The sequence below is a fragment of the Populus euphratica genome, unplaced genomic scaffold (genome assembly GCF_000495115.2).
Source record: "Populus euphratica unplaced genomic scaffold, PopEup_1.0 scaffold28.1, whole genome shotgun sequence".
Classification (NCBI taxonomy): Eukaryota; Viridiplantae; Streptophyta; class Magnoliopsida; order Malpighiales; family Salicaceae; genus Populus; species Populus euphratica.
In genome coordinates, this window is record NW_011499862.1 from 1340397 (window position 1) to 1355008 (window position 14612).

At 33.2% G+C, this 14612-nt stretch overlaps 1 protein-coding gene across 1 annotated transcript; it reads left to right on the top strand.

The window, feature by feature from the left end:
- Positions 1–4665: 4665 nt before the first annotated feature.
- LOC105125127 (topless-related protein 3-like) lies at positions 4666–13869 on the top strand. Its single transcript, XM_011025429.1, has 25 exons — positions 4666–4955; positions 5841–6020; positions 6111–6224; positions 6391–6549; positions 6979–7153; positions 7253–7382; positions 7804–7916; positions 8049–8184; positions 8279–8388; positions 8591–8660; positions 8730–8803; positions 8884–8979; positions 9061–9153; positions 9713–9840; positions 9995–10229; positions 10311–10478; positions 10569–10655; positions 11109–11261; positions 11348–11458; positions 11577–11756; positions 11838–11966; positions 12059–12154; positions 12841–13023; positions 13115–13272; positions 13384–13869. Exons 1-25 carry the CDS (start codon positions 4876–4878, stop codon positions 13598–13600), a joined length of 3375 nt encoding a protein of 1124 aa, XP_011023731.1. The 5' UTR covers positions 4666–4875; the 3' UTR covers positions 13601–13869.
- Positions 13870–14612: the final 743 nt, after the last annotated feature.

The following is a 14612-nucleotide window of genomic DNA, read 5'->3' on the forward strand; positions in this document are numbered from 1 at the left end:
ATTTTATTTGAAATACTTTATGAAATGTTAATTATTATTATTTTAATTTCTTCATCTTTTTTTTTAAGATTTGATCTTTATTGTTTTATTATTATTTATTTTATTTGAGATAATTTATGAAATTATTTTTTTTCAATTTTATTATTATTCAACTTTTTAATTTGTAAGATTTATTTCTTATTATTTTAATAAACTTGAGAAAAATAAAATATTAATAAATTATTTTTCAGTTCATTTTGCATAACATAACTAAACACTGCAAAGTGTTTTCCAGTTTATTTTCCATAATACTGTCAAATATCGAAAAATATTTTACTTTTAAAACATTTATTTTCCCTGAAATTTAATTTCTCAGAATTTAAAAATAACTTTCTGCAAAGAACGGATCTAAATCTAAAAATAATTAAAACAAGGTTTCACTCAATCAAATTAAATAAAAGTACAATCTAACGGGATCGACGATCAACGAACGTGGCCCGATGAGATTGTCGTCTCTCGCGAAAACACATTAAGAAGAAAATAATATTAAGCTCGAAAGAATGTTGTTAAAATTAAGCAAAGCTATAGCGTGAAACACACTCTCGATCATCGAGATTGAGACAAACCACAATGATTGTGACAAAAACAAGGAACTTTGGAACCTGTCTTTCACTAGCTTTTTAAGATGTGCGCATCGCGCACCACACGAAACTTTCACGCCAAGCCAGGATCCCCGACGCTCCGTACGAAGCGCGTAAACACGTGAAACTCGGAGACACAAAGCACGCGACACGTGGCATCTAGAACCAGCAGTTGCATACTGAATAGAGCCCCTACCTGACAAGACACTTCTCCACTCGGTGTTTGTTTCCTTGTTCCCCTGATGGCGTTTTTATGAGGTCATTGTCTTTTTTTGCATGGTTCCTCAAGTTTTAAATATGCTCAAATAGGTCCTTGTAAAACACTTATTTTTAGCCTATTTGAACCTTTTTGGCCTGTGAAATTTACAAGTCAAACCCATTAAAATCCTGTGGTGATTGACAAGTTACATGAATATGATAATAACTTAATGGTTTTGCAAAACAATTTAATTGGTTGTTTCTAAAATACTTTTTACTTATTTTTTTACCTTCTCAGGTGATGTATTAAATAAGTTTAGTTTTAGAGTATAGTATTTTTTATAATGAGAAAATAAAGAATTGTTTTCTTTTATCTTTTATGTACCGATTTATCCCCTTGGATTTTTTAAGATGTATAGCTCAATCTTTTTTTAAGAAGATTACAACAATTATTTTATTTTAATACATCAAATGCTTTGTGATTTTAAACTAATTAAATAATTTTATTTGATTGTATATTGAAATGAAATGAAAGATTAACTTTAATGATAGAACAATCTGACAAAACAACTTGAAAACAACTAGTGTTATAAAGTCAAACTAAAGGGTCCAATTGAATAAAAATAAAGTATAAGAATTGATTTGACCGAATTCATACCTTTAAGGACGAGCAAAGATTTAAAACCGCCTTTGAAAAGCTTGGCCATATAAGTTAAAACTTGATTGAACGCGTGATAACTCGCAAGATTATGATATTTTGAAGGATTTTATCACGAGAAAACCTTTATAAAGCGAAATCGACGTAACAGTATTGAAAGTATGTTTGTTTTTTGTTTGTATTCAAAAAAAATTAAAAAATTTTATTTTTATTTTAAAATAATATTTTTCTAGGTTTTTAAATTATTTTAACATACTAATTTTAAAATTAACTTTTAAAATATAAATAAATATTATTTTCATATTTATAAAGGCAACATCAACTATATTTTTAAACAATATCCAGCGGCAAGATATTTTTTTCTGGTGGACCCGCGGCCAGAGCGAGGGAAGGACGGTTGCCAATAAAGAGCTCGAGATCTTGCTTTGTGGGGGCAAAGTTGGGGATGAAAAGGACAGTTTAAGGATTTTGTGAACGTGTGAGAGATTTGGAATGGGTGATCACGTGGCTTCGGTGATCCTTGGTCCAGTGAAGTTTTTTTCCTTTTCTTTTTGTGTTTTTTTTTTATGGTACCACTAATCTGGTTTTATGAGTACTTTCCTTTTCATTTATAATGTGTGTTCGGCAATATATGTTTTTTGAAAAGTGCTTTTTTTATTAAAAATTATTTAATAATATTACGTTTTGTTTTTATTTTTTGTATTATAATATTAGAACGATGAAAAAACGTTTTAAAAAGTATTAATTTAATATTTTAAAAAACATTTTTAAAAATAAATATGACCACATTACCCAGTAAAGCCCACATAGATTGCAATTTGAAATCCACCACTTATTTAATATAAATATTTTATTCTGATATTTTATTGATTTTACAATAATTTAAAAGAGTTAATTTGATAAATAATTTTTTTTTGGCTTTCAGAATGCCTTCAGCTATGTAATTAGTACTATTTTTTTTATCTCTAGTTATAAGCTACACTGAATTATCTTTAAAAAAAAATAATTTTTGGGTATTGTAAATATGTGTTTTTAAAAAGAATAAAAATTCATAATTATAATGATATACTGATTGCAACGAATAAGTTAATTTTATTTTAATTTATCAATATAAAAATAGACAGTAACAATAAATTAATTAACTTAACTGGAGCGACAGATAAGTTTTTTAAAATTTACCATTAACCTAAAAAAACATTAGGGCACGTTATTGTCCTTGTCAAGAACAATGGAATAGCTTCAATTTTTTTTATTCTCATGCCATTAGATGACATGATAAACCATTAACCAAGAATAGAAAACCTTGATTCTACCATGTACTCCAAATGGACCAACCTATCATTTTTTTAGGGCATAATTGAGAGTTTTATGCAGTTTTATAGATAGCGATGTGAAGAGCTAAGTCTACTTTCCATCCCCACATAGTTTTGCTGCTAATTATCCTTGACTATATTCCATTATTTGCCACCATTCATTTATACCAAGGAATCCACCACACCTATGCAACGGCTAACTTTTTGGACACTTGCAAAGAAATTAATTACAAGCAACTTTGCTTTTAAGTGATTAGGAAGCATCGCGTCGGGGTGTCGAATAATCTCCCCCATATGTGGTTTTGTAAACCCACTCGTGCATGTCAGTTTTTCACCCAAAACATCTTTGGATTTGTTATGTATATACCCATAGCCTTAATAAAAACAAAAAAATTATCTGGAAAATCAAAATCAATCCAGAAATAAAAAATAAAAGGGGGTTTGAATATGTTTTTTTTTATAAATTTTAAAGATAAAAAAATATATAATAAAAACTTTTATTATCGAATAAAACCGATTGATACCACTATTTTTATAACATAAATTAATATCAGTAATTTTTTTTATACTACCAAAAATTGATGCTCTCTCTTCCCTCTCGATCTATAATTAAAAAATAATACAAACAAAATTTTGTAGCAAAATTGAATCTAAAAAAAAATTGAGGTATTAGGATTAACCAAAATATATATTTTTTAAAACTTTTGGAACACCACGGATGTTTAATGACGTTTTATTTTAATTGTTATTCTTCTAATTCCATCATTAATAAAGAAATTAGAAGTACTTAATCTTAAATTATGATCAAATAGCTTGGAATAGAACTTTAAGCACAATTCAACAATTATATTGAAAGCTATGACCCTTTAAACCATAATTGTAGTTTGATACAGTTAAATCTTGTCCTGGTATGAACTTATCTCACTAATCCATAAATATATATGATAGGTCATTATATACAATTTATTTGTGGTAAATCCTTATTTAATTATGGTAAACATACATTGCCTACTCATAATCATTTTTTATTGCAAACTCAACTATATTATTGACACTTATAAAACACAATTAAAAGAAAAAATTCATAAAAATATAAATTTTGTGAGAAACTGTTGACCAGTTCATATAGTTTAATCAACTATCCAATCAATTGAGTTAGAGCATTAATAATAAAGTTATATATTAAGTTATCATATTTTTTAAAAGCAATAACTATTTTGTCATGTTTATAAATAATAATATTTAGAAAATACAGCGCTTCAAAAGCGTGATAAGATGAAAATATTTTATTTTATCAATTTTATTTTTAGAAAGTGTTATCCTATTAAAATTTTTAATTGATTATGCTAATTTAAAAGGAATTTTAATTTTAAAAATGCCAAGCTAAATTAATATATTTTTTTTTATAAAAACTAAGTTTTTTTTTATTTTAGGTGAAAAAATATAAAAATATAAATTTTTTTATCAAATATATTTTGTTAATTCTATTTTTTTAAACAATAACTAAAAATAGTTTTTTAAAATCAACTTTTCTAGACAAAACAGTGAAGACCAGGACAGTTACAAACACACTACTTAAAAAAGAAAGAAAAAAAATCCCATGTATAGAAACAACTCGTGAGATGTTTTGGGTATAGATAAAGTCGCGATAAATTGAAATAAAAAGCGAAAGCGACAGTACCAAATAACGAGGGACCGACTGGACGTGTGGAGCGAATATTCACTAGATTTGAATTTGTGGTTTCGAATCCGGCTCGCCACTTAACTCTACTTATCACGATAAGCAGATACGCAAACATATAAATTCACCAGCTTATCAGATCATTTCGTGGACTTATCACTGATAGGTCAGTAGAAAAAGAAAGAAAGACCTCTGTACAACGCATCGAAGATAGCGAGACCAAGTCTCTTTTTATCTCCTCCTCTCTCTCGAACCGCAGCCTCGAAACCCTAGAAGTTGTCTCGATTTCCGAGCTCTAAGGGCCTTAATTGAGCTCTAAAGTCACTGAATTCAGCTCAATTAAGCTTAGATTTGGTAGTAATTAGTGTCTTTAAAGAGCTAAATTTGTTGATTGATCGAAAGAAAATGTCGTCTTTGAGTAGAGAATTGGTGTTTCTCATACTTCAGTTTCTCGAAGAAGAAAAATTTAAAGAGTCTGTCCATAAGTAAGCCTTTGTCTCTTCCTGTATGTATATTTGTACGTATTTGTGTATTTTTGGATGTATTTGTATTTGTCTGTGAAAGTAGTGGATTTTGAAGCGTTATCGGAATGAAGTCTCGCTTACTGCATCTTCCTGTATGTATTTTGTACGTATTTGTATATTTTTTGGGTGTTTTTGTGTATTATGTGTGCTGTTTGTGGTTCTGAACATTTGTTATGTGGGATGGATTATGGCTGTTGAGTTATAGATGAAGTGCTAATTAGTTTTTGTTAAGCTTATTCAAGTGGTGTGGTGGTGGTTTTTTTGGCTGTTCGTGGAAGTTGAAAATTTGAAAGTTGTGAAAAATTTACTGATATTCTCTCTCTTTTTTTAAAAAAAGGATAAGCTGGTTTTATGATGTGGAGGAAATCAAGGAAAAGAAAAATTTTGAGCGGGGAAGAGAAGTTTTAGAAGGTTGTCTTCGTTTTTTGAAAGAAGAAAGATTTTGAGTTAATGTTTTTGTTAGTTTGAATTTTAACTTAAAAACTTGAATGGAAAGAGAAATTTTCAAAGATCTGTTTTTGTTTATCGAGAAAAGAAGGAAATATTTCAAGTTTCAATTCTTTGTAATTGTTGAATTTTATCTTAGAAAACTTGAATGAGGCCTTTGGATTAGATGTAGTTGATTGGTTTGAGGTTTTGATTTATTGAGCTTTGAGTGATAAAAGAGTTGGGAGTTTTGTTGGGCTGAGAGTTGGTTTTTTATTTATTTTTTATATTTTTTCAGGGCTGGGGTTATTCAAAATGTAGAAGTTGAAATATTTGCGATTTGGATAGTCTGTTGGTTTTTAATCTTGTGACTCAATTGATGGAGAAATTTTAATTGAATGCAAATGTTGTGTGCTGTAGGCTTGAGAAGGAATCTGGTTTTTATTTCAACATGAAGTACTTTGAGGAGAAAGTGCTGGCTGGAGAATGGGATGAAGTTGAAAAGTACTTAGCAGGGTTTACCAAAGTCGATGATAACAGATACTCAATGAAGATATTTTTTGAAATCAGGAAGCAGAAGTATCTAGAAGCGCTTGATCGGTAAATTGCATCTAGATTTATTGGGGAAACTTTCTGACTCTAATTTGGAAGAGTTCTATTCATTTTTTTGTATTTGATTCATACTTACAGGCAAGAGAAGGCAAAGGCAGTTGAAATTTTAGTGGGTGATTTGAAGGTGTTCTCGACATTTAATGAGGAACTGTACAAAGAAATCACTCAGCTTTTAACTCTTACCAATTTCAGGTTTTTTTCTTCCCTTCTTGATCAGTTCGCTTTGGGAAAATATTGAAAGTATGTGGTACTAGGTGTGGGGTTACATTCATGGAGTCACTTTCTTATATGAATTATGGAAACACAGAGAACTCTAATTTGTTTAAATGACCATCCTTCCTCTTTGTTATTGATACAGGGAAAATGAGCAGCTGTCCAAGTATGGCGACACTAAAACAGCTCGTAGCATCATGTTGGTAGAGCTAAAAAAGCTAATTGAAGCAAATCCTCTCTTTCGCGATAAGCTTGCATTTCCAACCTTGAAATCATCTCGATTGAGGACTCTAATTAATCAGAGGTAAAGTTAATATAGCATTGGTTGATTAACAAACATCTTTTTTTGTTATTAGGACATTTTGTTTATTATGAGGTCTGATTTATGCTGTACTTGATTTATTATGTTTGGCTAGTTCTGCATTTTTCACGTTCTTCTGTGTTAAAGATAGCTTTTATTTATCAGATAATGTAGTTTATTAAATTAGCATGGCTTGAGTCCCCATTTTTTACTCATGTTATCATCTCAGGAGATTACTTGAAATTATTTTGTTTCTGAAGCTTTCAGTTGACATAGTTAATGTTTTGACCATGTGCGTACAGTGATGTATGGTTTTCTTTGAACAAAAGGGGATCTTCAATTTACTATCATCTTTTTTCCATGCTGCTATGTTTTCCATTATATTTTCCATATCAATGTATGCCATTGCATGTGACTATTTGGTTGTTGCAGTTTGAACTGGCAGCACCAATTATGCAAGCATCCAAGGTCGAACCCAGACATCAAGACTTTGTTCATAGACCACACATGCTCACCTACAAATGGTCCTCTTGCTCCTGCACCTGTCAGTCTTCCTGTTGCTGCTGTTGCAAAGCCTGCTCCTTATACATCTCTTGGGGCTCATGGTGTATGATATCTTAAATTGTTTATTTTCCTAACCCAGAACACGCTTTTGATTTTGAGGTGTTGATCACTGAAAATTTCATTTCATCCTTTTGGTGTATAGCCCTTTCCGGCTACTGGTGCAGCAGCTAATGCTGGTGCCATAGCTGGTTGGATGGCAAATGCTTCTGCTTCTTCATCCGTTCAAGCAGCTGTTGTAACTGCATCATCAATTCCTATTCCTCAAAATCAAGGTTTGCAATTTGATTGAGTTTTACTTCACTTTTTAGCAAACATTTCACTTTAAAAAAATAGTGATAACTGATAAGCTGAGAACTATAAAAAAAACAGAGAGAGAGAGATAAAGCTGAAACAACATCGAACTTCTCTTTGAGTGCATCAATGACACATTCTTACTCCCGTCCTTGGATCCAAAATGGTTACATTTATTCCTTCTGATTCCTATGTTTTCTTATATGTTTGCGGGAGAAAGAAGGATGTGTTGGGGATGGGGTCCATGAATTCCTATAATTTCCTATCTGTTTCCAATCTCTGTTTGATTCCACCTCATTTTAGTTAACCAGATAGTATGACATGGGTAATATGGTTATTTGGGAGTTGGGAAATGATGATTAAGAGGTTGAATCTTGGTTAACATACTCGCTTGTCTCCCAGTTTCAGTCTTGAAACGTCAAAGAACACCGCCAACTGCCCCGGGTATCGTTGATTATCAGAATCCTGATCATGAACTAATGAAACGTCTCCGGCCTCCCCAATCTGTTGAAGAGGTATTTTGTGCTAATTTTGCTCCATTTGTGCAACTTGAGGATAATTCACAATGTTTTATGTCATTGTGTACTGTTCTTAAAATCTAGGTTCCATTGTTCCATTGCTAATTCTGGACAGGCTTTCTCTTTTAGGCTACATACTCAGCATCTAGACAGCAGGCATCTTGGTCTCTGGAAGACCTGCCAAGGACAGTAGCTTTTGCCCTGCATCAAGGGTCAGCTGTCATGAGCATGGATTTTCATCCTTCTCACCACTCATTGCTTCTTGGTATATATATATATTGATAATATATGTCAATGATCATATTGGAATACATTACTGCATTCCTGCCCCCCTCAAACTTGTTGTGTCATTTGAGCAGTTGGTTCTGTTAATGGTGAAATTACACTTTGGGAACTCATCTCACGGGAGAGACTGTTTTCAAAGCCCTTCAAGATTTGGGACTTGCAAAGTTGTTCATTGCAATTTCAGGTCCTCTCTAATATCCTTTTGCACTGCTCTTGTATTAATATATTTTCTTCACAAAGTTGCTCCATTTGCTTTGATTGTATATGAAAACAAAGAACCTTTGTTATGCCATCAATGTGGTGGCAATTTTTTGGTTTTCTGTAACATGTGACATATGGGACTTTGAAGCAACCATTTTGTGGGTCTTATATGCAATTTCTTGCAGGCTTCTAGTTTCAAAGACACATCCATTTCTGTCACCCGTGTTGCATGGAGTCCTGATGGAAATTTTGTGGGTATGTAACAGTAATTAGATAAAGCATTTAAGGTGTGCTGCAGGTATCTTAATGTTTTTATTGTTACAGGGGCTGCATTTAATAAACACTTGATTCACTTGTATGCATATAATGGAACAAATGATCTGCGCCAACATTTAGAGGTGATTCAATCTCTTGTTGCTTGCTTGGCTATTGAACCAAAATCTGTAACTATAGCATTGACTTGCCTTTGTCACCGCAGATTGATGCCCATGTTGGTGGTGTTAATGATTTGGCTTTTGGTCATCCAAACAAACAACTTTGTGTGGTCACCTGTGGAGATGACAAGCTAATAAAGGTAAGAGAGATAATTTGTCAGGAGAGTTTTTTTTTTATTAAATTAGGGTTCCAATGTTATCTAATGGAAGAAGTAAAACAGGTGTGGGATTTGACGGGACGGAAGCTGTTTAATTTTGAAGGTCACGAAGCACCAGTTTATAATATCTGTCCACATCACAAAGAGAACATCCAGGTATCTCAAATGGAAGCAAAGGGCTCAACTGTTTTGCCTTTTGATTGCTCTTCCCATTGCTGTTTGGGAAGCTGAAGACAGTATTCTCTGGAAATCAGTTTATTGACTTGATTCAAAATAGTCTGTACAGCTTTACTATTTAAAGGAGAATACAAGACATGAAATCAGGAACCGAATCAAAACATATATTAGGAGTGACCCCTAATTTGTAGGAGTTGATTAATACCAAATCTATTTCCTAATTTATAGACAACCTAATATAGAATCTTCTATTTTACAACAGAAGCAAATAGCTAACTGAAAGCTATCTATTTTCTTGTAATTGATGGCTTGGTTCCCTAGTATGGTGGTTGTGCTATCTGCATGCTCATTCAAAATATTTTTTATATTATGTTGATGCCAGTCTATCAGGCATTCATCACTGCTGATTGTTAAACCGGTTACTATTGTTTGGAATGTGATTCAAATGCTGCGGTGACAGTAATATGACATTTACTAAATTAATATAGTGTAGCATTGTTTATGTGGCACTGACTGTTGTAATTGCATGCTTATGCAGTTCATATTCTCAACAGCTATTGATGGGAAAATAAAAGCCTGGCTATATGACAATATAGGATCTAGAGTTGATTATGATGCTCCTGGCCACTGGTGTACTACAATGCTTTACAGTGCTGATGGTAGTAGGTAAGTTAATCATACTGTAAATTTGATTAGTTATTTTTCTGCTACTCCATTTTCTACATTTTTTATGAGGTCTGATGAAATCCATGTTGAGCATTGTTCTTGTTTGATTTTTTTTCTTTCAACAATTGTTCATCATTTCTTTTCCATTTTCCAGGTTGTTCTCTTGTGGAACAAGTAAAGAAGGGGACTCTTATCTAGTTGAATGGAATGAAAGTGAAGGATCGGTAAAGAGGAGTTTTCTTGGGTTTAGAAAGAAATCAGCTGGTGTTGTGCAGTTTGACACTACCCAAAATCACTTTTTGGCTGCTGGTGATGATGGTCAGATAAAGTTTTGGGATATGGAGAATATCAGTGTCATCACCACGACGGATGCAGATGGGGGACTACAGGTTATTTTTGTCAATGGCCTTTTATCTTTTACGGAACACCTCTGCTTTTTAACTGTCGCTTAATCATAGTAATTGCAACAGACTCTTCCTCGCCTGAGATTCAACAAGGAAGGGAATCTTCTTGCTGTTACCACTGCTGACAATGGATTCAAGATACTTGCAAACGCTGCTGGTCTCAGATCATTGAGAGCAGTTGAGACTCATTCTTTTGAAGCATTGAGATCACCTATGGAATCTGCTGCAATCAAGGTTACGTATTACTTTTAGCAAACTTGGCTGTTTCTTTGAAAGCATTAATGTTCTAAGATCTGTTTGGACCTTTTCTTGTTCATCGGTCAGGTTTCTGGCACTTCTAGCATAGTAAATGCCAGTCCAGTGAACCTTAAAGTGGAAAGGAGCTCTCCCGTCAGGCCTTCTCCCATTCTTGTACGTCAACTATGTGATTTTAACTCTAGTTTTGATTCATCTATGTTTTCTTAAAATTTTTGGCATTCTACTTTCAGGGCTTGCAGAATTAATTGAGTTTATTGTTTGCTTGGCCCAAGTTTAACATGTGTTACACAGAGGCAATGTTAGCTGTAGTTTTAGTTAATTAGCAAGTACATGTTAGCGAAGATGGGATCATCCTTTTCCTTCATTTTACAATGCACTCCTTTTCAAGTCACTATGTGCCCCACATTCTTGACAGGATGTTTACTAAATACTTTTTGCTTAGTGAACAAAATCATCTGTTAAGAAATTTGGCCCTCCTTTGAAGGTTCTGTCCTGTTTATGATCTTTTATCTCCCATTGATATTATGTCATCTTAATTTCTAACATAATTGTGCAGTAACAAATAATTGAGACTAATGTTTTTTTTGTTTGAATTTCTTGTTTAAGAATGGAGTTGATGCAATGAACAGAAGCATAGAAAAGCCAAGAACTGTGGATGATGTTATTGATAAAACAAAACCCTGGCAATTGGCTGAAATTGTAGATCCTGGCGAGTGTCGATTAGTTACCTTGCCTGATAGCACAGATACATCAAGCAAGGTGTTTTAAGTTTCTTCTGGTATTTGTGTTTTATTACCTGATTTTCTACTCTAATAACATGTCAACTGTTCCATCTTTCTATACAGGTTGTTCGTCTTCTGTATACAAATTCTGGTGTTGGCATGTTAGCACTAGGAGCAAATGGTATTCAGAAGCTTTGGAAATGGCAACGCAATGAACAAAATCCAAGTGGAAAGGTAATATCTGGTTAAAAATGAGTTTATGTATTTCTTTCCTTTTGCTTCTCTATATTTGTTTATTTTTTACCTTTTCTATCGTTGAATGGATTTCTGAAACTGGTTGGTGTTTAAAAAGGCCACCGCCAATGTTGTTCCACAGCACTGGCAACCAAACAGTGGTCTTCTTATGACTAATGATGTCTCAGGTGTCAACCTTGAAGAAGCAGTCCCATGCATAGCTCTCTCAAAGAATGACTCATATGTAATGTCAGCCACTGGTGGGAAGGTTTCACTGTTCAACATGATGACATTTAAGGTTTGTCTGCACATGCATGTCTTGTATAATATGGCTCGCTTTATAATTTTTAGTATTTTCAATAAATTGGTTGGTCTGCAGGTGATGACAACATTCATGTCTCCTCCCCCTGCTTCAACCTTCCTAGCATTCCATCCCCAAGATAACAATATCATAGCCATTGGAATGGAGGATTCAACTATTCACATATACAATGTCAGAGTGGACGAGGTGATTGCTTGCTAAAAATCTACATGTTGATTTTTGTTCTTGCATTATGATTCCACTAAGCTGGATCTAATGCCTCTGCTTTGTTTTTCCAGGTAAAATCAAAATTAAAGGGTCATCAGAAGCGAGTAACTGGGTTAGCCTTTTCCACCAATCTTTATATCTTGGTTTCATCAGGTGCTGATGCTCAGGTAAATGGGAGAAACGCTGCTTGCTTTTATTCTATCAGCTTTTGATTGAATCTAGTACAGTGAAGCACTTGGCTATTTCATGAGAGTTTAGATTTTGGGTTTAAAATTTGTTAGCTGCATGTGCACTTGGCCCCCTAGAGATGCTGGTTTGGTATATTTACCACTGTTTGAGGGGGCCTTCCTGTGGATGCTTATTGTAGCCTAACCCATTTATGCACTCCGCTAGGGTTGGATTATTTGCATCATAAAGAAGAAAACAAAGATAAAGCATGGATAATATGCCTTTTGTTTACTAGGTCCTATTCCAAACCCCCTTTATTTCATTCATTAGAAGAACTGGGAAGGATTGATGTCCCTGTAATCTGTATCATTGATATTATAGAATTTAAAAGTTACAGGGGAAGAACTGGCCATTTTCCAGGGATATTGGGAGATAATTTCCGAGTAATAACCTGGGGATTCTAATTTCTGGACATTAACAATCAGCACTCAAATCACTGTTTGAGCATGTTATTTGGTGGTCTCCCAGCTATATGAGATCAAGTGTTCATCTTAGCAGATAAATTCTTTGCTTGCTAAAAATGTCACGCTATTGAAACCCTTATATCAGATCATCATGCAATCATTCAGTGTAAAGTAACTTTTGTATTTGTGGCGCCAATCACCTTAATAACTACTTTCTGCAGCTTTGCATCTGGAGCATTGATACATGGGAGAAGAGAAAATCAGTTGCTATTCAAATTCCCGCAGGAAAGTCACCTACTGGTGACACCCGTGTTCAGTTCCACTCTGATCAGACTCGTTTGCTCGTGGTTCATGAGACCCAGTTAGCAATATATGATGCCTCCAAGATGGAGCGTATCCATCAGGTACGAGGTTTGACATAAATATTTTATTTTTGTCCGCCTGCTTTAAGAGATTCAGTGACAGCATCAACATTCTTTTGATTTTCCTTCGCAGTGGGTACCACAAGATGCCATTTCTGCACCAATATCTTATGCAGCCTACTCTTGCAACAGTCAATTAATTTACGCTACATTCAGTGATGGTAACATTGGAGTGTTTGACGCTGATCACCTGAGACTTAGATGCCGAATTGCTCCCTCGGCATATAACGGGTATGTGGTTTTTAGCGTGCCTTGTAAGGCACTCGGAGTTTACAAATTCCTCTCGCAACTAGTAGTGCCATCTTGATCTTTACACTGACCCTTGGGTGTATGATTTTGTAGGAGCCAAACTGCTCACCCCCTAGTTGTTGCTACTCATCCACTTGATCCCAACCAGCTAGCTGTTGGGTTGACCGACGGGTCTGTTAAAGTTATAGAACCTACAGAATCAGAAAAGAAGTGGGGAACAAGCCCGCCTGTAGATAACGGGGTGCTAAATGGTCGGACAACATCATCATCCACTACAAGCAACCACACACCAGATCAACTGCAAAGATGAGAGCCCTTTTATTGTGTACTGTATTTGCTTAGGTGGCATCTGTAATTCATCAACATAGAATTTAGGTTCTTAGTCCTCCATATGTCCCTTATCAAAGGTAAGATCGGACATCGATGATTAGACACACATTCTTGTATACTCGTCAAGTCAGCTGTAGTTATTTGATTTTTCTTCCTTACTCTCGCCTACTGATCTGCACTTTTGAACAGTTGTTGTGTCAATAATTTTATTGTTTTTTTTTAATAAACTCGATTGTGATTGTGATTGTGTGTATTATTATGGAGGAGAGGGAGAAGAAATTTTGGGTTTTATTGTGCATCGCATTATCTATTAGAATATTTTTTTTAATTAATATTTTTTTTTCGTGTTAGATTTTTTTCACACAGTATTTTTAATTACTATTTTTTAATTTTATTTTTTAATATAAGTTTTTATTTTCTTCAGTTATCACTCTTATTATATGAATCTTATATTCCAGTTAATTTGGTTGATTTAATTTCTTTGTTGATATATATTTTTTAATTTTATTTTTTAATATTAATTTGATTAATAATTAAATTTTATAATTTATTTTATTTATATTTTAGGAGGTTATTTTGATTTTATAACATGAGAAATTTAGCGTTTGAGTTAACTTATTTGTTTTTTGGATTTTGTTATTTAATTGATTTTTTTAAAATAATTTAATTTAATATTAGGTTAGTTGAAATTTAATTTTAGTTTATTTTTTTATAAGAATATTTTAGTTTTAAGATAAAGGTTATTAACTTTCCAAGAGAAGGATCGGATGGATCGAGTCAAATAAAGAGAGGATAAGTGATTTAAGGATGAGGGTCGATCAATTTTTATTTAAAAAAGAAATGGAAGATTAAGATTTATATATCTAAATTCAATACTTTGAACGAGAAAAGGCTTTCTTGGATTTTTATCCTTCTTGCTTAATGAAAGATAAGCACATTTTTTTTTTTTTAAAAGTTCCCTCTTCTTATATTCTTTCTTCTCTCCGTGCCTC